The sequence below is a fragment of the Pocillopora damicornis genome, chromosome 3 (assembly GCF_964200805.1).
Source record: "Pocillopora damicornis chromosome 3, jaPocDami1.2, whole genome shotgun sequence".
NCBI lineage: Eukaryota > Metazoa > Cnidaria > Anthozoa > Scleractinia > Pocilloporidae > Pocillopora > Pocillopora damicornis.
Window position 1 is genome coordinate 30,326,885 of NC_142672.1, and position 20,242 is coordinate 30,347,126.

General features: G+C 38.0%; 3 protein-coding genes and 1 long non-coding RNA gene across 5 annotated transcripts; 1 reads left to right on the forward strand and 3 right to left on the reverse strand.

The window, feature by feature from the left end:
- Positions 1-3,078: 3,078 nt before the first annotated feature.
- LOC113672261 (galanin receptor type 1-like) lies at positions 3,079-9,293 on the reverse strand. 2 transcript variants are annotated; one of them, XM_089200693.1, is made up of 3 exons: positions 8,512-9,293; positions 5,598-6,184; positions 3,079-5,411 (listed from the first exon to the last, which is right to left on the reverse strand). In XM_089200693.1, exons 2-3 carry the CDS (start codon positions 6,140-6,142, stop codon positions 5,249-5,251), a joined length of 708 nt encoding a protein of 235 aa, XP_089056819.1. In that variant the 5' UTR covers positions 6,143-6,184; positions 8,512-9,293; the 3' UTR covers positions 3,079-5,248. The 2 variants fall into 2 exon arrangements, with proteins under 2 accessions (XP_089056819.1, XP_089056818.1); XM_089200692.1 differs by having other exon boundaries at positions 3,079-6,184.
- Positions 9,294-10,051: 758 nt separating this feature from the next.
- Positions 10,052-11,498, reverse strand: LOC149049305 (adrenocorticotropic hormone receptor-like). The gene has a single exon (XM_089199605.1). It carries the CDS (start codon positions 11,496-11,498, stop codon positions 10,815-10,817), a length of 684 nt encoding a protein of 227 aa, XP_089055731.1. The 3' UTR covers positions 10,052-10,814.
- Positions 11,499-15,400: 3,902 nt separating this feature from the next.
- On the forward strand, positions 15,401-18,781 carry LOC149049306 (uncharacterized). Its single transcript, XR_016185046.1, has 2 exons — positions 15,401-16,824; positions 18,162-18,781. It is a non-coding gene; the product is annotated as an uncharacterized LOC149049306 (long non-coding RNA).
- LOC113672258 (adenosine receptor A3) lies at positions 17,229-19,100 on the reverse strand. Its single transcript, XM_089200698.1, has 2 exons — positions 18,961-19,100; positions 17,229-18,696 (listed from the first exon to the last, which is right to left on the reverse strand). The coding sequence occupies exon 2, from the start codon at positions 18,650-18,652 to the stop codon at positions 17,753-17,755; it is 900 nt and encodes a 299-aa protein (XP_089056824.1). The 5' UTR covers positions 18,653-18,696; positions 18,961-19,100; the 3' UTR covers positions 17,229-17,752.
- Positions 19,101-20,242: the final 1,142 nt, after the last annotated feature.

Genomic DNA, 20,242 nt, shown 5'->3' on the forward strand with positions numbered 1-20,242 from the left:
TTATTAGCTATGCTATCCTGCAGCTGATCCTTAGACCATCTTTGTATTTGCTGATCTATTTGACATCCTTGTATTTTTGGTGGTGACGGCCGCCAAGGCTATCGCGACGAAACCACCAAAAATACAAACCGCAAATGGAACAGCGATCTGCTGGGGGCATGACGTCATCGAATGTGAAGACTGCCGCGAAACCATCACATGGCGTAGGTACCGTATTGAATAGTCTTCACTTCGCTTTACCGTAAAGCAGAGCTAATTCGGTCAGTTTCTCCTCTTTTTTCCCTGCCGATATTGCATTTATTCATTGTCGTTCGTGAAAGCATCAATTAAAATAGCAACGAGGCTGAATTCTACCACGGTGTGGTGTGTGGACGACAAAACCAACTCGGAAAAAACGTTGCTTTGGCAAACACTACATGTTTGATTGAAAATTATAAAATAATTCAAATAGTAAGCGCGCTCTGATTGGCCATAAAACCATTTTACATGAGCGTATGTAAACACAGTTTTCGTTCCTCTTTCATTAGTTATTTTATAAAAGAAATGTAAAATGGTTTCCTTGTTTACATAGCCTGATGTAAACATTTTGGAGGTTGGGAAAATACTCGATAAGCTGGAAACCACTCCGCTTCGCGTCGTGGTTTCCTACGCTTATCTCGTGTTCTCCCAGCCTCCCGCGTGTTTACATCAGGCCATGTAAACACGGAAACCATTTTACATTTCTTCAATGTCAAAACAGATCAAGGATATCAGTTTTACTTACCATGGCGTCCGAGGCACACACAAAATCCAACTTCTCACGTATTTCTGCAATGTTCAAAGAGCCTTTGCAGTTAAACTCTCATTGAAAAGTAAGTGCGAGTCAGAAAAGAAAAGAGAGCTCCGCAATCGACATTTAATGCACGTCTTAACACTTCTTAATACTATAAACATTCAGGCTCACCAGCGCGTGCAAACTGTGGTAAACCGGGAAGCCGGAAGGCCGGCAAACCATGGTAGAATCCAATCTCGTTGCTATTTTAATTAACGCTTTCATGAACGACAACGAATAAATGCAATATCGGCGGGGGAAAAAAAGGAGAAACTCACTGAATTGGCTCTGCTTTACGGCAGAGCGAAGTGAAGACTCTTCAACACAGCGACTACACCATGTGAGGGTTTCGCGACAGTCTTCACATTCGATGACGTTGTGCCCCCCAGCAGATCACTGTTCCATTTGCGGTTTGTATTTTTGGTGGTTTTGGCGAGATAGCCTACACGTCACGCCACAAGCAAGCTCGACGATTCGCCACAACATCGAAATATTTCGTGTAATGCTAAGCAATTTAATGTTCAGATAGAGCGTCTGATGTTCTACAAAGTTATTCGACGTAACGCTACGTGTACGCTGTACCATTCTATATTACGCAGAGCCATTTCACGCAACTCTACACCATTTGCGTGAACGCTGTACCATTCGACATTACGCTAAGCCATTTCACGTTTGTGCGTACGCTGTGCTACTCGACATTACCCTGTGCCATTTGACGCAACGCTACACCGTTTGTGTACTGTGTTACAATTTCATGTTCCAACTCGACATGGGCAACTGGACCGTTTATCATTTATCAGCTAAACTATTCCTGTTTAGGGTGTTCTGTTTCATGAAGGAAAACTAAACCGTCTATAATTTGGCCATCCATTCCTTTATTAGCTATTCTATCCTGCAGCTGATCCTTAAACCAGCTTTGTACTTGCTGATCTATTTTGACATCCTTGCATTTTTGGTGGTGACGGCCGCCCATAGTTCACAATACCGTTTTTCTTCTTCTTTAGCTTTCTTTGCCTACTTTTCCTTCTGCTTATAATTCTTGAAGAACAAGAAGGACAATCGATATGTTTTTTTTGTCCAACTTCAAAACAGATTTTCTCAGGAACCAAAAGAAACATAAAAAACGCCGATCACTTTTGTTAGCCTATTATCCTCTAAGTAATACGGTTTGGATGTCCGCGTCAACGCGGAGGCTGGCAATTCAAGTAAGCGGACACCTGAAGTTTTGTGTTTAAGGGCATGCACGTGCCAACTTATTAAAAAAACTTTTTAAATCCTTTTTTTCCTCAATGCCAGAATCTTTACTTTATGGTTATTATTTCCCATGCTTTAATTATTTTAAAGTAACACGCGTAAGACGATTTTGCCGTAAGGAACCCTACTTTTTCGACAGTAACCTTAGCCAAGAAATTTAGATACAGTCTCTCTGCAAGCGGTCCGGTGCATTTCGGTTCAAAAGATCGATCTCTTTCAAACTTTACCCAAGAATGGGTCGTAGTCTAATTAATTTATGAGACACCTACTTAATGATCGGCGCCGTTGAAAATGGGCCTTTGAGTGCTTAAGCGATTTTCGCTCGGAAGAAAATTTCTTTGCAATATTTCGAAAAATCAAGGTGGTTTAGACTATATTTAGACAAGGACAGATTCATGGGTGAGGTTTAGAAGACATCGATTTTTTTTAAGCCGAAATGCACCAGACCCCTTTAAGAGGGACTGCGTTTTATTCTCCTCCATTAGTGCATGTAAGCGTGGAATGAAAATTTACTTCGCTGTGACGATGTCTTAGCGAAGATCAATAACAAGCAAAACGTTTCAAATGAGTTCTACAAAGAAGTGTCATAACTGATATCCTTCCAGGCTAAAACTTTTTAGACAGAATTGTCACAATACGGCATCCTATATTAAAAGCTCAATCTTTTTGTCACTCCTCTCTCTCTTTGATCTCAAGTAATTTTCCTATATGAGTGTTCAGGTTCTTAATAACTTCCCAGAGATAACGCTCAGAATCGAACCAGGTGTCTGCATTCGGCATTCGACATTCGGCATTCAATTTCGATTTGTGAACTTTAATGGTTTGTGAACTTTAATGGCTTGACAATTTGACAGCTTCAGTCTTGTTCAACCGATTGATTTATTTAAACCATTCTAACAAAGATTCTGATTGGCTTACTGTAGCATGCTTTATGAGAATACAGATGCACGTTCACGCCACCTCTCCTCGTTTGGGATGTAACTTTGTTTTGAATACGAATATGGATGCTTGCGGAAGATAAATGTTTTTTTATTATTGTTGGCCTTGTTCCAAAATAGTAGCTAACCAAGGTAATCTGGTTCGAATAGCATGAAAATAGCATGAAAAATGGCTGCAGATGCCGTCTTCGAGAAAAAACATTGCGAGCGGTCCTTCATTTCGAACCGATGAAGATATTCCTTAAAGTTGTTCAAACGGGAGAGATCCGTCGTCTCGGTTAAAGAATGCTGAACTTAGTTATGGCTACAATGTCGGGGCGATTCGTGCAAAGGATTATCAACAAAGGCGTTAGGTAACTCTGTATGCAGTACGTACATTTCACCAAAAGACTGGATCAAAATATTCCTTAGTGTGACCAAACTGCACGCTTCTTTGAGCTTTTTTTTTTGTCCAAGGTGAACGAGTACTCCAAGAAAAATATTCCACACATTTCCTTGTCGACCCAGACAAGAACTTTATTCATACAAGGCGTAAACGTCGCCTCTTGTCCAGCACAGCTCCAACCTTGAGCTAATTTTGACACATCCACTATGAGCAATTTACCTCTGGTAGACACTCAATTTGGGAAATGCCCTCTTAGCTCCTTTGGTTCATACCAGCCGACCCTTGCAGATTTAAATTTTTCATTCATAAGCTTGCCAATAAGCAAACCCTTTTCGGCAGAATCTACCCTATCAAATTTCATAATGGGAATTCCTGACCACTTGACACTCTCTTTGTCAGAAATGTGTCCTGAAGAGAGCTAGCTTACAAAGGTAATGGCACTTCCTGGTTAGATACCAGCTGCAGGGAAACCGTTTAAGAGTGGTGTAGGTCATATATGAGCTATAAAGTTCACTATTTTTAGAAGGAGGCTCTCGCGCATCTGGCAAAGAACCTCGGTGCCGTCGGCAGGCATATGTTCATCAACTTTTTCCCTTGAGGACCCAGAGGACTCAATGGAAAGGTTGTAAATTTCAAAAACATAAAATTTATCCACGAAATGGTGATGCAGCTTAGGGGAGTCTGCCTTTATTTAATAAATTGCTGCAATGCTCTTCCCTAAACCCTTACCTCAGCCTACAGAGAGTTTTTAAAAATTCCTACTTTGAAATGGGAAGTTAGGGGAATCTTAACCAGCTCTCTTATTTTCCGTTAAATCATCTGATTTTGAATACTAGTGGATAAAGTTATCTCCTTCACTTCCACGGTTTAAACATTCATAGATACAATCGAACACTGCTGGGTTAGGAAATCCTGTATAGAAAATAAAATCCATCGTTTTGCGGCGACTCAATTCCGCTACTTTTGATTTCAAGCTCTCATTTTCAGCAGTTTTGTCACGAATTTCCTCCATAAGGTGTTTATTTGCCGCTCTAAGTTCAAAAAGAAACTCTGTAAATTTTCGGCTAAATTATCGACAATGTTTCTTTATAGTTTTAAGTTTAAAAGTGCTTTTATTATGATAGAAAAAGTCTTACAAAAGCCATTACGTCAAATCTAGAGGTAATTTTGTTGACATCAATTTCAGGAAGTCGATTAATGGTAATCATGCAGATGCATAAAAGTGAGATCATTCAAAAAATTGCCTCCAAAAGATCCTTTTCCAAACTCGCATGTATATAAGAAACATCTATAACAATGCATGATCAGCTTATTTGAACCAAAAACCAAAGACACTATAAAAGTTTATTGCGCCGCCATTACGTTCAGACATCGATCGATATCGATGTTTGTGTGGTGTTTCGTGCATATGCTCGTTTTCATGCAGAGTTCGCACTGCCATTTTTAAAGAATCCTCTACAAAGCGTTGGAACAGGTTGCAACAAGAGTTTTCCCGTTATTCAGGGTCCCCTTTCATAGAGAAGCAATGAGTACTTGTTCGCCAAAAAATTGCCCGCACTGAGACCTTCCCCGAAGAACTTAATGGAGGAGTAAACCTATGTAATTTTTGCGCGATTGACGAGCTCAAACTGAGGCTTTGTAGAAGAGTGGAAGCGAAGGGGAAGTTCCATGGCAAGACCTGATGTTTCTCTTCTCAGATACATTTTAACATGTTAAAGCCCCCGATGAGATGCTAGACTCTAAGAAAAGAGACTAAGCCCCTCTTCAATTTATAACCTATCCCAGCACTAAACCTCACATAAATCCCACCCCCATACTAAAAGCAGATAAGTTTACCTAACAATCGAGACAATGATGGATTTACAGTGCACTTTCCTGATTACGGTTCCCTGTTGAACATTTGGAACTCTTTAGTCTTCCCAGGGACACAACAGACTCTGACCTAGCTGGCGTTGGCGCCCGATCGTCGAACCTTTGATGACAGCGGAGCATCCGCCAAAGAGTTTTCCTAAATCCTGGGATTCTAAACGGATAAATTATCACGTTCACGAGAGAATTGCTAAATTGTAAGACCCTAACGAGTAGGAATGTAAATGCCGAGTACGAAAAATTTCCTATAACGCCAAAGTATAACACTATATTAAGAATTTGAAATGGAAGCCAAGTCAAAATAGAAGCTCCCGTTATCAAAAATAAAGTCTTTGCTAACCTCGCCTCTCTTGACTGATTCTGGTTACCCATCGGGGATCTCTGTTTCTTCCAAATAACATAGTATGCAAGACACATAACTATAAGAGGCGCGGCAGGACAAAAAATAAGAAGGCCCCATACGTTGCTAAGAGTAAAAACTAAAACAGTGATCATTGCTGCCATGATCCATGGTGTGGCAATAGCACAGATGTAAGCACGCAGTTTCAAAGTTCTGTGACGATAGGGCCAAGCGACGGCAAACATCCTCTCCACGGAAATGACGCCAAGAGTGTAGATGGAAGCTAACGCTGTGAAAACGTCAACACGGCGGAATACCATGCGCACAGTTACCGAAGATGCTTCATATACTGCTATAAAAAGAGGGATGGTCAACAATCCCACAAGTAAATCAGCAACAGACAAGCTGATTAGAAGAAAAGAAGTTCGTTTGCGTTGTTTCTGCTTTAGGAATATCCAGATGGTTAGAGTATTTCCAAAGACGATCAGTATCGCCAACAATCCAAAACACAGGAGCCAGAACAAGTTCCATGAGCTCAAATCCATTTCAGCAAACTGTTTTTCCTCCCACGATGCAACAAGAATACCCTTTTTGTAGCAAGATAAGAATATACCAAATGATTTAACGATAAATTTTTCTACGAGACAAGTAAAACAGCAATATTTCATTTTCTTGTTGTAATGATATCGTTATAGGTTTCTTAAGATATCAATAAACCATGTTTTGTTCAGTTTGATTTCAAATCAGAAGAAAAGAGGGTGACCTCTGGGGCTGCCTCAATATTTGAATTTTATTCTTTCGCTGTGTCGGACTTACGAAATATGGTCAAATGATGGCAAGAAACTTTTTGCTATGAGTAGTCCCTCCTTTTCTACCAAGCCCGTCGCGCAAGTAAAAAGAGGTCGCACCCAGAGCTCCCCGCGGCATGCTGAAATTAATTTTTTTCCACTTTTTTTTTTACCCGAGAACGAGAAACTGCTTCTAGTCTAATAAAATCCAGAAACTTCTTCATTCGTAATCTTTTACCATGAAAGAAAGAAAGAAAGAAAGAAAGAAAGAAAGAAAGAAAGAAAATGCACTTAAGATTATATATGCGAAAGTTAAAATCGCGAAATTACTGTGAATTACTTTCATACAAGAGATTATAAACAGTTTATAATCTGTTTCACATATATATATTATATATATATATATACATACACATATAGGAAGTCTGTGTATTGATTTTTCCGTTTTACAGTGCTCGATACGTAAAAGTAGAACGTGATATTTGTTGCGATAGGGGAAAAAACAGAGAGACTATACTTTCATCAAGCCTGTTTTGTGGTTGCTCACTCAGCAGAGGATTTTATTGTTCAAAATTTTCGTACGGTCGTTGATAAACTTTATAAATTTGCATAAAGATAATACTTGATTGTTACATATACATATATATATATATATATATATATATATATATATATATATATGCACATACATGTATAGATATATATATGCAGTTCAAAATGACTAAAATGAAACACGCATGATTCCCTGTAACTCTGAGTTTCGTGCTTACGCACTCGTGATCTGTCCGACGAGTGCGTAAATTGAATCTGACGTAAATTAAATCTGACGAGTGCGAAGGCACGAAACTCAGAGTTACAGGGAATTATGCATGCTTCATTTAGTCATTTAGAACTGTATTTCGCTCTTCACTCATGTGTACTGAGCACTCTCCAACAGCATTTGCTACAATTTCCCACAATTACATATATATACATACACACACATACACACTTATATATAGTTATATAGCTCTTTGGCATACAAAGCTTTGCTTTCATGTCCAAATTGAGCACTCTATTAGGATGAGTCATTGCTGCTAGCATTATGCATGCTCACTAGTTTATCTAGTTTGAGCACTCTGGCATGGCTTAGATGATACCACACGTGTGAGATCACTTGGGGTGGCTATATAGCCTTACCTCCATCCTAGCATCAGCACTGCACTGATGAGGCCCAGAAGGCCGAAACAGTAATGTCTGCAGTTAGTTATATATATATATATATATATATATATATATATATATATATATATGAAATCTGTCCGATGATCGCGTAATGTATGTCGCCTATGTATATATATATATATATATATATATATATATATATACCATATAAACACAAGCACATGAATCAAGAGACATTTATAAGGTAACTTTTAGTCTTCATTACTAAGTGAAGACGCTTTAAATCATTGAAAAGAGCTCAAGGAAACTGTTAGCTAAAGTATCTGATATCAAACTGATCCACCATCCGCTTCTGGCTAGCAATTTACAAAGTTTTCTTGCGTTCTTCCAACATCCCGTGTGGGTTATTACACTGGTAAACCGATAAAAACCGCGGACTATTGCACAGATTAAAGTTTGAAAGTTCATTTTAACCCGTTAATGTACCTTCCACAACCCGCGAATGTTTGACGATCGATTCAGTTTTTTTGTCAAGCTACTGTTTTTTCGACTTCTTTCGACATTAAAAAAGAGACGTCTCTTCCTTGAACTTCTTATTGTCAGTTTGGTTTTAGAGGGAATAAAGTAAACCGGCATATCAATACTGGAATAGGAACGACCGATCTAGACAACTAATGATCTCTTGTCAAGCTACCATCACTGAAGAACGTTACGTACCCAAAAATCAAACGAACTCTTCCAGTATTTCCCTACATATTGTCAAACCTGAAGATTATGAATATCTACATGTCAAAATGGTAAAACAACTTAGGTCCCGTGCATAAGTTAAAATATTTCGCTAACTTCCGCCTCTTGGCGTGACAGCCGATTGAGAATAAGCAGATAAGTAATTTTCCCTGCTGTTATCTGAAAGGAATTGTATTGCATGCAACTTCCAATCAGTAGCAACTTGATAATAGTACCTTTAAATCAGCTCTTCAATGCTGGTCCTACACTGATGGATCAGTGTATGATAATCTTCCCTGAACGCACACAAGTGTGTCGTGTCAGAGCTTCCCTACAGTGTTACTCCACTGACCACGAAAAGTTATGTCGCGGGCAACCGGAAATCAAGCCATTTACCAGTGGTCGGGAATACGCAAAAAATATAAAAAGAAAAATTACCATAAACTTTTCCTAAAGGCTATTCAAGTAAATCTTCATAAATAGGAAAAAGCCAAGTATTACGATAAATTAAAAACAGGAAGAAGTTGAAAGACGCTGGAATGTAGAGTAACAGGGAGAGAACTTTTCAAATTTTTCCATGCACTACAAACAGTAACCGCTCGACGGAATTGTATAATTTTGGTTACGATTGTAACTCGTAGTCTCCTGGTGTATCCATTAAATCCCGATAAAAATAATAATAAAAAGAAAATTAAAAAAAATACTTTGTACTCTTAACGTGCGCTTTTAACTGGATGTTTTTAAACCCAAGAACAGGAAATGGAAGATGAGGAACGAGGAACGGAGAACGGGGAACGGAAGTTTAGGGTAATTCTCGTAAATATCCAATATGACGGATGAATAGGCGGAGTAAATATGCGGTCAAAGGCAAGTTTCACTCTAAGTCGCACTAAATACGATTGAATAGAAAAACCCAAGGTTGCTCTTTGTGGTCTTTTGTATTTTAGATCGCTTTGTTTTCTCTGTTATATAGTATTTAGGCGCTGCTAAAATACAATTTTCGAGTCAAAATTTTTCGAGGGTCTTTACAAGAATTATTTAGATAATTTTTGTGACGCAAAGGCAGGCTGTCTACGCATGGTGATTTTGTTGTTCGTAAGATACGTAAGTCTTACCTGCACTTTTTTTTTCAACGTAATTGAAATTTTCTTTGATCCAAAATGCGTACTTTCAAAGGTATATCAAACAAAAGAGAAACGAGCGAGAGAACAGCATTCGGCTAAGGTGGCGTAAGCTTTAATGAATAACAATGACATAGCAATCGTTTGATTTTGCATATCATTGAGGACATAGCTTATTTTTAGGAACGTAGCTTTTGTCATTTTTGCACTTTACACGAGACTTGGAATCGATTGCTTCAACTACCATAGTTATTATCCTACCTAAGGGCATATACTTTCAGGTTTCCTTTTGCTCATACAAACGCATCGAAAACTAAAATTTTGAATTGGTAACGTATATTGGCCACCGTAAAAAGTTTCTAAAGCTGATGTTTTTGTTTGTTGTAATACCAACGAAGGAGCTTGGTAAATAAATAATTGTCTCAACGTACCTCACTTTCAAGAACTTTCCTAGATAGATCCTCAGTTTCGCTTAAAAGCTACGGCGATATCGCTCATAGTCTAGCAAGGCGTTTGCATCACGAAGCCAACTATTTATTACCTTTGAACAGCCGGTCAAAAGAAAAATTGTTCTGACTAATTATCAGTTCAAAATAACTTTTGACGGCGCGTTCTGGAAAGTGACAGATGACGAGGAAAGCTAGTTACAATGAGTCTTTCTAAATTTCAAATTTATTGCCTTGTTCGAACATGTCAGCTGTAGGCGTCACATTATCTCGCTATATTTGTATTTTTATTTTGCCTCTCAAGGATTGCTATCATCCCACACATTAGGGCACTATATTGCTTTTTATTTTTTCCTTTATCATTTAGGCACACACGCGTCGAAAACTAAAGTTTTCCAACGATCAGCGTTAATGTTAAAGAAGTTAGAGGTATTTCGATTATTCCCTGAGCGTCATGATATGTCATCATTTTAAATATGTCCTTCCAACGTGTATCCTTGACATCAATATTTGGATGACAGACAATAGCTCGGTAAAAACAATTTCCATCTCCATTGACCGCGACTTCTCTGCTTTGAGGAGATATATTTTCAGATGTCGTAATTTGTTTTATTAATACGCTAACAAGTATGAAAACAGATTGTACATTCATGAAAATAACTGAAAAGACTTCAATGAGTTATTTCCTAGCCATTTATGGCTAATTTTCGATTACGTCGAGACCATTAGACGATTAAACAATAGGTTTCACGCAAGGAGAAGAGTTTTTCGGTACATTTTATAACATGTCTCGTGGTAATTTGAACAAAAACTTTCACTTCCCCCGAGTCAAAATTATCTTAATCAATTTACGATAAAACTATGGCGAAAAGGTGGTTATCCTTAGGAAAAAGGGAAAAAAGGATTGAACTCAAACTGAAGCTTATTTACAATACAAATGAAAAATCAATGGTCTTGCCGTCTGTTTAAGTATTACACATTCGCTTCGTCCTCCACCTCTCCGATCGCTTCGTTGACATTAGTCGCGACAACTTCGTTTGATGTGTGACCACAGCACAGAAGTTTACGAAATTCGGTTTGGAACCCACAATTTGTGAAAGCGTAAATAAAAGGATTCATTGTAGCGCTCAGAAAAAGGAAAAACGTGACGAGAATTGCTGCTCTTCTAGGACAGGTTTCTGGAGAGAAACGCTTCCAAAGGATGAATGCCCACATTGGTATCCAGCAACACAAAAATCCAGCGGCTACGTACAACAAGACTCGAGTAGCGTGTATCTCCTTCAATGAACTCCTTCCTCCACAATTAGTCCTGTCACCGAGCGATGGGGCTGTGTTCAATTGATGTTGATGGGTAGTGGATAATACCTTGTAGTAGCTGAATATACTACTGCATAGCCGTACAATGAAAAACAATGCGAATGTTATGCAAAAATGAACGACTCGAACCCTCTGATTTGCGAAACCAAGGGCGCACACGTCAAAGCCAGGTACGAATTCAAAACTGAGAAAATTTGTCGCTCGACCGGTCAAAAGGTAAAGCACAAGAAAAGTCCAAACGCAAAACAACCAAATTTTGGATCTGAGGGGCGAAAAATATTTTTTATGTTTCGCCGTCTTCACAATTTTCACATAGAGGTTGACTGCTGTCAACAGCATTTATTTATCACGATTTACGTCTTTAGAATTTCAGGGAATAGGAATATGCATTGCTTCGTCCTACCGACGCCTGTCATAAAATTTCCATATTACGAAAGGGAAAGGCAGATTGCAGTTTTGCATGTGTTTCCAGATCGATCACATGAGGTCTTTATAAACCGCTGTCTATACCATTTTGATTTGTTTCCTTTTCAGTATTTTTCACGTATTTTCTTTATTTCTGTAATCATTGGATGTTTTCTAAATCTCCTTCAGATACAAAAAATCCATGCCTCTGAAGATATACTGTATATTTTCCTCATGTAAAACAAAGGATGCTAACAATATATTCGGATGGAATGCATGATTGATTACTAGTGTTGGAAATATTGTAAAGAGCTCACACATCAAACATTTTTCTTTGTCTTTTTTGTTTCCAATTTCATTGCTTGTCTTATTATCCTTACTATCTTTATTATTATAATCATGATTATTATTATAGTTGTCGATATTATTATTATATTTATCATTCTTGTAATCACGTCTACATATCATCATTACAATCATAGTTCAGAACTGGTCAGCAGAAAAGTTCCAATACTTTGTTTTTCCACTTTACTTGGATCTGCATATCAGATATCGGCGCTAATGTATTACGCATTTTTCTTTTACTAATTAGTCTTTTCGGCCTGCTGCGGATGATGTTGAGCAATACATTATTAGACTTCCTTCAAGTCTACGTTGCTTAAGTAAGTCTTATCTTTGTATTTTCATATTTGAACGCTTTCGGTACTGGTGCGTTTCTTTTATTTTAGTTTTTGATTTGTTGATATTTGATATTTAAACAAGAAGCTCTCTCACCCGTAGGTGATCTACAGAGAGGTCCTAATCCAAAATAACAACAACAAGTCGGCATTTAGGGCGCACTCCAGACCAGCTGGGTTTGAGTCATAGCAATAAAGCACTGCGTCATCAGCATATAGGGCTACCTCCGAATGCTTGATGAAAGTGGGCAAATCATTTATATAAATAAGAAATAACAAAGGGCCCAAAATGCTGCCCTGAGGCACGCCATGCGTAACAGATAACAAATCAGACAATTCCGAACCGCAAGATGTACATTGCATTCGTCCATTAAGATATGACTCAAACCATTTAGCCGTGTCAGAAGTCACCCCAAAAGATGACAACTTTCGTTGCATGATTGTGTGGTCGACCGTATCGAAGGCCTTAGCTAGGTCCAAGAATACGGCTCCACACAGTTTCAGTTGAGAACTACAATCCTTCATGGAAAGGGTGAAATAAAGATAAACGTCGCCTTAGGTACACAAAGACAAAGCTCGTTCACACTACCGTTTTTCTTCTTCCTTAGCTTTCTTTGCCTACTTTTCCTTCTGCTTATAATTCTCAAAGAACAAGAAGGACAATCGATCTATTTTCTTTTGTCCAACTTCAAAACACATTTGCTTAGGAACCAAAGGAATAAAAAAAAACGCCGCTCACTTTTGTTCGCCTATTATCCTCCAAAAGATATACAGTTTGGACGTCCGCGATAACGCGGAGGCTGGCAATTCAATTAAGCGGACACCTGAAGTTTTGTGTTTAAGGGCATGCACCTGCCAACTTATTAAAAAACCTTTTTAAAACCTTTTTTTTCCTCAATGCCAGAATCTTTACTTTATGGTTATTATTTTCCATGCTTTAATTATTTTAAAGTAACACGCGTAAGACGATTTTGCGGTAAGGCACCCTGCTTTGTCGATAGTAACCTTAGCCAAGAAATTTAGATACAGTCTCTCTACAAGTGGTCCGGTGCATTTCGGTTCAAAAGATCGATCTCTTTCAAACTTTACCCATGAATCGGTTGTAGTCTAATTAATTTATGAGACACCTACTTAATGTCGGCGCCGTTGAAAATGGGCCTTTGAGTGCTTAAGCGATTTTCGCTCGGAAGAAAATTACTTTGCAATATTTCGAAAAATCAAGGTGGTTTAGACTATATTTAGACAAGGACAGATTCGTGGGTGAGGTTTAGAAGACATCGATTTTTTTAAGCCGAAATGCACAAGACCGCTCTAAGAGAGACTGCATTTTAATCTCCTTCATCAGTGCATGTAAGCGTAGAATGAAAATTTACTTCGCTGTGACGATGTCTTAGCAAAGATCAATAACAAGCAAAACGTTTCAAATGAGTTCTACAAAGAAGTGTTATAACTGATATCCTTCAAGGCTATTTTCAACGACGATCAGTATCGCCAACAATCCAAAACACAGGAGCCAGAACGTGTTCCACGAGTTCAAATCCATAGCAGCAAACTGTTTTTTCCTCCCACGATGCAACACTATTACCCTTTTTGTGGAAAAATAAAAAAAAAATTATAAAAATATACCAAATGATTTAACCATCTTTTTCCATGTGACAAGTAACAAAGAAATTTTTCGTTTTCTTGTCGTGATGACATCATTTCTGTTTCTAAAGAAACCAATAAACCACGTTTTATTCAGTCTTGCTTTGGTGTTTTTTTTTGTTGTTATTGTTGCTGTCCTTGTTTTCTTTCTTTTTTTGTTTGATTGTTTGTTTGTTTGTTTGTTTTATTGTTCAGCGAAGGAAGGAAAATTGTGGAGTACAAATCATTCACTTGGGTTTCAAAAGAGAACGAGTTTGCAAAGCGAGTTTAATTTCAAATCAGAAGAAAAGAGAGTGACCTTTGGGCTGCCTCAATGTTCGAATTTTATTCTTTTGTTGTGTCGGACTTACAAAATATGGTCAAATGATGACAAGAAACTTTTTGCCATGAGTAGTCCCTCCTTTCTACGAATCCCGTCGCGCAAGTAAAAAAGAAGTCGCTCTCAGAGCTCCCCGCGGCACGCTGAAATCAATTTTTTTTTTTAATACTTTTAAATTTTTTTTGACTTGCACGACGGACTTCGCCGAGAAGGAGAAACTGCTCGTAGTCTAAGGAAAATTCAGAAACCTTTTCTTCTATTGTGTGATCCTTTATCACGAAAGAAAGAAAGAAATACGCTTAAGATTATGTAAGCGAAAGTTGAAATTGCGAAGTTACTGTGGATCACTTTCATACAAGAGATTATCAACAGTTTATAATCTCTTGTTTCATATATATATATATATACCGCATAGACACAAGTACACGAATCAAGAGACATTTATAAGGTCAGTTTTAGTTTTCATTACTTAGCGAAGGCGCTTTGCTCAACACTCATGATAGACTTCATTGAAAAAAGCTCCAACAAACTCTTAGCTAAAGTAACTAACACCAAACTTAGCCAACTTTCAAGCCCTCGCTGTCTCACCAAATGAAAGAGTTAGCACTTTCTTCACGTCAAAATCTTTCAGAGCTTTCGTAGGTGACCTAAACGTTTGTTCACGATCGTGTTACCTCTCAATCTGCTAACGCGAACGACTGAGTATGACATGGCCGGTTTACATAGCAGACATGGGAAATACTAAATGGCAGAAATCATTGAAAGGAGCTCAAACAAACTCTTAGCTAAAGTAACTATTACCAAACTTATCCAACTTTCGAGCCCTCGCTGTCACACCAAATGAAAGAGTTAGCACTTTCTTTACGTCAAAATCTTTCAGAGCTTTCGTAGGTGACCTAAATGTTTGCATACGATCATTTTACCTCGCAATCTGCTAACGCAACGACTGAGTATACATGGCCGGTTTACATAGCAGACATGGGAAATACTAAATTCGAGCACGAATTGCGATTATTCAAACCTGGGCGCTCCCTGGTTTTTTATGGTCAACAAGACTCAGTCAATGACGGGTTTGTTCTCTTCCCATACCAAACTCACAAAAGAGGGAGAATTTTAAAAACAAACATGCATAATTATGGCACTCAGGGCCAACTTACCCAGGCAAACTTTATTTTAGTTTTAATTCTGAAACATCTTTCCATTCACAATAACTTTCGAAATCAGGCGAATTCTTTCTCTACGTTGATGAAAATTCTGTCTCTCCTCCTATCTTAGCTGGCGTGTTCGTATTTCACTAACAGTCGGAATGTTTGTAAAATCACCCGCCTCCGGCTATTAATTTACAAACTGTTCTCACGTTCTCCCAACATCCCGTGTGGTTTATTGCACTAGTAAACCGATGGAAAGCGCGGACTATTGCACAAATTATAGCCATAAAATAAACTGTTTTCAAAAGTTGTTGTAAATAAAAAGGTAGGTTTCGAAATTTAAATTGAACTCACGTTTGACCTGTTAATGCGCCTTACATAATCCGCCAATGTTTGACGATCGATTCAGTTTATTTTTTCAAGCTACTGATCTTCGATATCTTTCGACATTAAAAAGGGTACGTTACTTCCTTGAAGTTTCTATTCACGGTTTGGTTTTAGAAGGAATAAAGCCAGAAACCGGCATATCAATACTGGAATAGGAACGACCGATCTGGACAGCTTATAATCTCTTGTCAAGCTACCATTACCTAAAGGATGTTACGAACCCAAAAATTATACGAGGTCTTCCAGTATTTCCTTACATATTGTCAAACCTGAAGAGTATGAATATCTACATGTCAAAATCGTAAAACAACTTAGGTTCTGTGTATGAGCTGTAATTCTCCCAGGAACAGCATCGCTTAAAATATTTCGCTAATGTCCGCGTCATGACTGCCGAATGAGCATAAGCAGATAAGTAATTTTTGCTACAAATGCTGTTATCTAAAGCGAATTGCATTGCATGTAACTTCCAATCAGTAGTACCTTTATAACAGTACCTTTAAAATCAACTCTTCAATGCTGATCCTCCACTGATGGATCAGTGTATGATAATCTTCTCTGAACGTGCACAGGCGTATCGTGCCGGAGCTTCCCTGCAAGATAGTGTTACTCCACTGACCACGGAAAGTTCTGTCGCGGGCAACAGGAAATCAAGCCATTTATCAATGGTCGGGAATATGAAATGATATAATACGAAATATTACCATTAACTATTCCTAAAGGCTATTCTTGTAAATTCTCATTTATAGGAAATAGAAAAGTGGTGAGGTAAATAATGCTGAGAAGAGTTGAAAGTCGCGGGAACGTAGAGTAACATGGAGAGTATTCAAATTTTTCCAAGTACAACAGACGGTAACCACTCGACAGAATTGCATGATTTGTGTTACAATTGTAACTTGAAGTCTCCTGGTGCATCCCTTGATCACAATAAAAAATATTGTGTACTCCTGTGCGGTTTTAACCGGATGTTACTGAAATCAGGAACAGGGAGAGAGGAACGGGGAATGGGAGTCTGAGACATGACAATTCTCATAAATATCCAACATGGCGGATGAATAGGCGGAAACAGAGTAAATACACAGTCAAAGGTAACTTTCACTTTAAGTCTTACTAAATACGATTGAATAGGGGACCAAAGGTTGCCGTTTGTGGTTTGTTGTATTTTAGATCGCTTTGTTTTTCTCTGTTATATAGCATATAGGCGCTGCTGAAGTACAATCTTCTAATCAAAGTATTTCGAGGGTATTTATAAGAATCTGTTATGAAAATTATGTTGTCCTTAAATTCAAATGAGAAAAGAAATTGAGTGGTAATCAAATTTGGTAATAAAATACAGTAATGCGTTGTTTCAGGAAATGTCGACACCCCTCCAACAGTGCCCCGTTCTTGGTTTTAGTAACATCCCTTTAACTTAATCTACGACTCAAGCTAGATAATGAATGGAAAATTACGTTTACATGTAGTTTCTTCCAAATATGAATCATCACGTTATCTCTTATTTTTATTGAATGATTGTCAGTTTCGCGCAAATGCTTGATATATCCAAATGCTTATGTCTATCCAAATATTTGTTTTTAAATTTATCAAAGAGCTTTTATATACCCAATCTTATCTGTTTTGTTCTTTTCCAATTCGAGTGCATGGAGGTGAATACTTATGGGATAAGGGTATTTTTAATTTTCATTGTATGTTTAAAATTCATTAAAAATTTGAATATTATCAAATCAGACTTTGCTCTTCAATAAACATTTTCCCCGGCAGTTCTGAAGACATTGATCATTTAGAATTCCTGTATGCAGTATTTTCGTAACAAGGAGAATTTAGATGTGCTTCCTTTTCTAATTATAAGCAATAGGAAACTTTATCAACCCCACACTATAAATCTAAGCCTTACTCCAATCCTACTCTGACAGTCTCAGCTGAAAAGCAAACAGAACCCCAAACGTGCTGTAATTTATTTTTTATGTTTATGCATGTCGCGATGTTAATCGAAGACTAGAGACATAAAAAAAGGAATCAAACTGGGCTATCCTGATTGGGGTTCTGTGAGGAAAATATAAAGTTTGTGAATCGTAAAAGGGATATAACTGACCCAGACCCAGTCAGTGGATGGACCCGAGAGCTGAATCGACGGTAACAGCGCAATATTTGCCAAAGGGTATTCCTAAATTCTGGCATTCGGAAAGGATAGATTATAACGTTTACAAGAGAATTGCTAAATTGTAATAACCTAACGAGCAAGACTGTCAATTGCAAATGAGGAAAAAGTGCGGTCACACCTAAATATGTCAATACATTTAGAATTTGAAATGGAAGCCAGGCGAAAAGAGAAGCTCCTGCTATCAGAAATAGAGTTTTTGTTAATCTCGCTTCTCTTAAGCCGAAATGATTTTGGTTACCTATCGATGATCTCTGTTTCTTCCAGATAACATGATATGCAATGCACATAACTAAAAGAGGCGCGGCAGGACAAAAAATAAGAAGACCCAGTATATTGTCAAGTGTTAAAAATAGAACAGCGAATATTGCTGCCATGATCCACGGTGTGGCAACGGCAAAGGTGTAAGTACGAAGTTTCAAAGTTCTGTGACGATGAGGCCAAGCGACGGCAGACATCCTCTCCAGGGAAATGACGCCAAGGGTGTAGATGGAAGCTAAGGCTGTGAAAACGTCAACAAGAAAGAATATCTTGCGTATAGCCACCGAAGATGTTTCATATGCTGTTATCAAAAGAGGGATTGAAAACAATCCAACCAGTAAATCAGCAAAAGACAAGCTGATTAGAAGAAAAGAAGCACGTTTGCGACGTCTCTGTTCAAGAAATATCCAGATGGTTAAATTATTTCCAAAAACAATCAAAGTCGCTAATGATGCAAAACACCAGCGCCAAAACACGTTCCACGAGTTAAAATTCATGGCAGCTGGTTGATGTGGCTTTATTCCTTGATGCAAGAATACCCCTTTAAAATAAAAAAAAATTTAAAAAAAGAACAAAAATGAAATGAATGAAATAAATGAAAGGTATAACTACCTGTTCTGACAGAATAATCAAGCAATATATCTTATTTCTCGATAATATCCACATTATCAGTTTTTACTCTTTCTTATCTATTATCCCTTTTTCCAATTTCTTCATTTTCTTTCTTAAAATCCTTCTTTTTTAGGTCGCAGAGAAATATTTCTATTTCTTGGTCTCCGATGGTAGAACGCAAGTAAATGTTTACCTGAAGCCGCAACTTCCAATGGCGGAATATATCCAAGTCTTCCTTCGTTTCCAAGAATGACGCAGATCCCTCGTTGAAACGTCTTTGCCTTTGTTTTCTATGGGTGGTTTGTCTTCTTCTTGATAAATGCACGACAAATTGAGCTTACAGAGAAGAGGAAGGGCTCCTCGTGTTTTTAAATATACAGAAAGCGAGTTCGTATCGCACAGGGTGAAATTATTTAACGTGATTTGGTTGCAACTCACACGGGCAACTGAAAAGGATGACTATTTTTAAGAAGTTAAGAAAGACGACAGGAACTGTCTGGAAGATGATTGTGTAAGAAATACTATATCCATTAATCGGTCAAAAACGTAAATGAAAGGTCTCTAATGTCACCTTTTCTCTGATTAATAGTAAACTGATGCTCGCTGAACCAAGGCTATTAACTCAACTTGACGTAATAGCGAGCTGTCTGGTTTCTGTTTAAAGGACATGTAAACCCAAAAAACGTTTATTTTCTTTTCACATAGATTTTAGTAAATATATCAAGTACACCAAGGGTACCATTCTTTTTTCCTCAAAAGTCAATTTTCACTTTGCAAAAGCTCTTCCAAATTCGAAACATTCGCCGTCTTGAATGACGGCATCTCTCCTGTGACGCCACGGGTGGTACCTTCAAAGTTTCGTTTTATAATGGCGTGAGACACGTAGGAGCCTTCTCCGCAGCCTTTGTTTGCCGGTCTCGTCATGATTTTTTTACTTAGGGTTTGCTTCAATATATTCAAATTTTTTCATAACGGTAAAGTGTTGTGTCGTCCAGTTTTGCATTTATTCAAACAAAGCTGGGCATACAATGCAAAAATTTCCAAATGACGCAAAGTTCAAGCGAGTATTATTGAAATCTGTTCAAGTGAAAGTGAGCCGAAGTGAATTGAAGTGAGCCGTTCGAACATTCTGTTGTTTGTAGCAGTCATTTTTCTTCTTGTTGCTGTAGCGACGATTCAGGCCCTACCAAAAGCAAATTATTCGGAAGTATAAAAACGACTCATACAGTCGGCAGACGACGAGGATTCGGAAGTGGCCGACCGAACCAAGAAAGAAGTTGAGCTCTTCAAAAGTTACAGGTCAACAGAGAAAGTACAAAATCAATTTACATGGAAGCCATTCGTTAATTAAACAACAACAGCTTTATTGGCTCTCTAAAAACATCTTTTTTCTCATCTAATGAAAGATTATGGGGAAGCCAGTTGTTCGGGAGCCAGCGCTGAGCCCATAAAAGACATTGACCTGTCTGAACCTT

Bases quoted from the DNA above. Each gene is read 5' to 3' on its own strand.
- LOC113672261 (XM_089200692.1), bottom strand. From the start codon at position 6,142: ATGGATTTGAGCTCATGGAACTTGTTCTGGCTCCTGTGTTTTGGATTG.
- LOC149049305 (XM_089199605.1), bottom strand. From the start codon at position 11,498: ATGCTGTTGACAGCAGTCAACCTCTATGTGAAAATTGTGAAGACGGCG.
- LOC113672258 (XM_089200698.1), bottom strand. From the start codon at position 18,652: ATGAATTTTAACTCGTGGAACGTGTTTTGGCGCTGGTGTTTTGCATCA.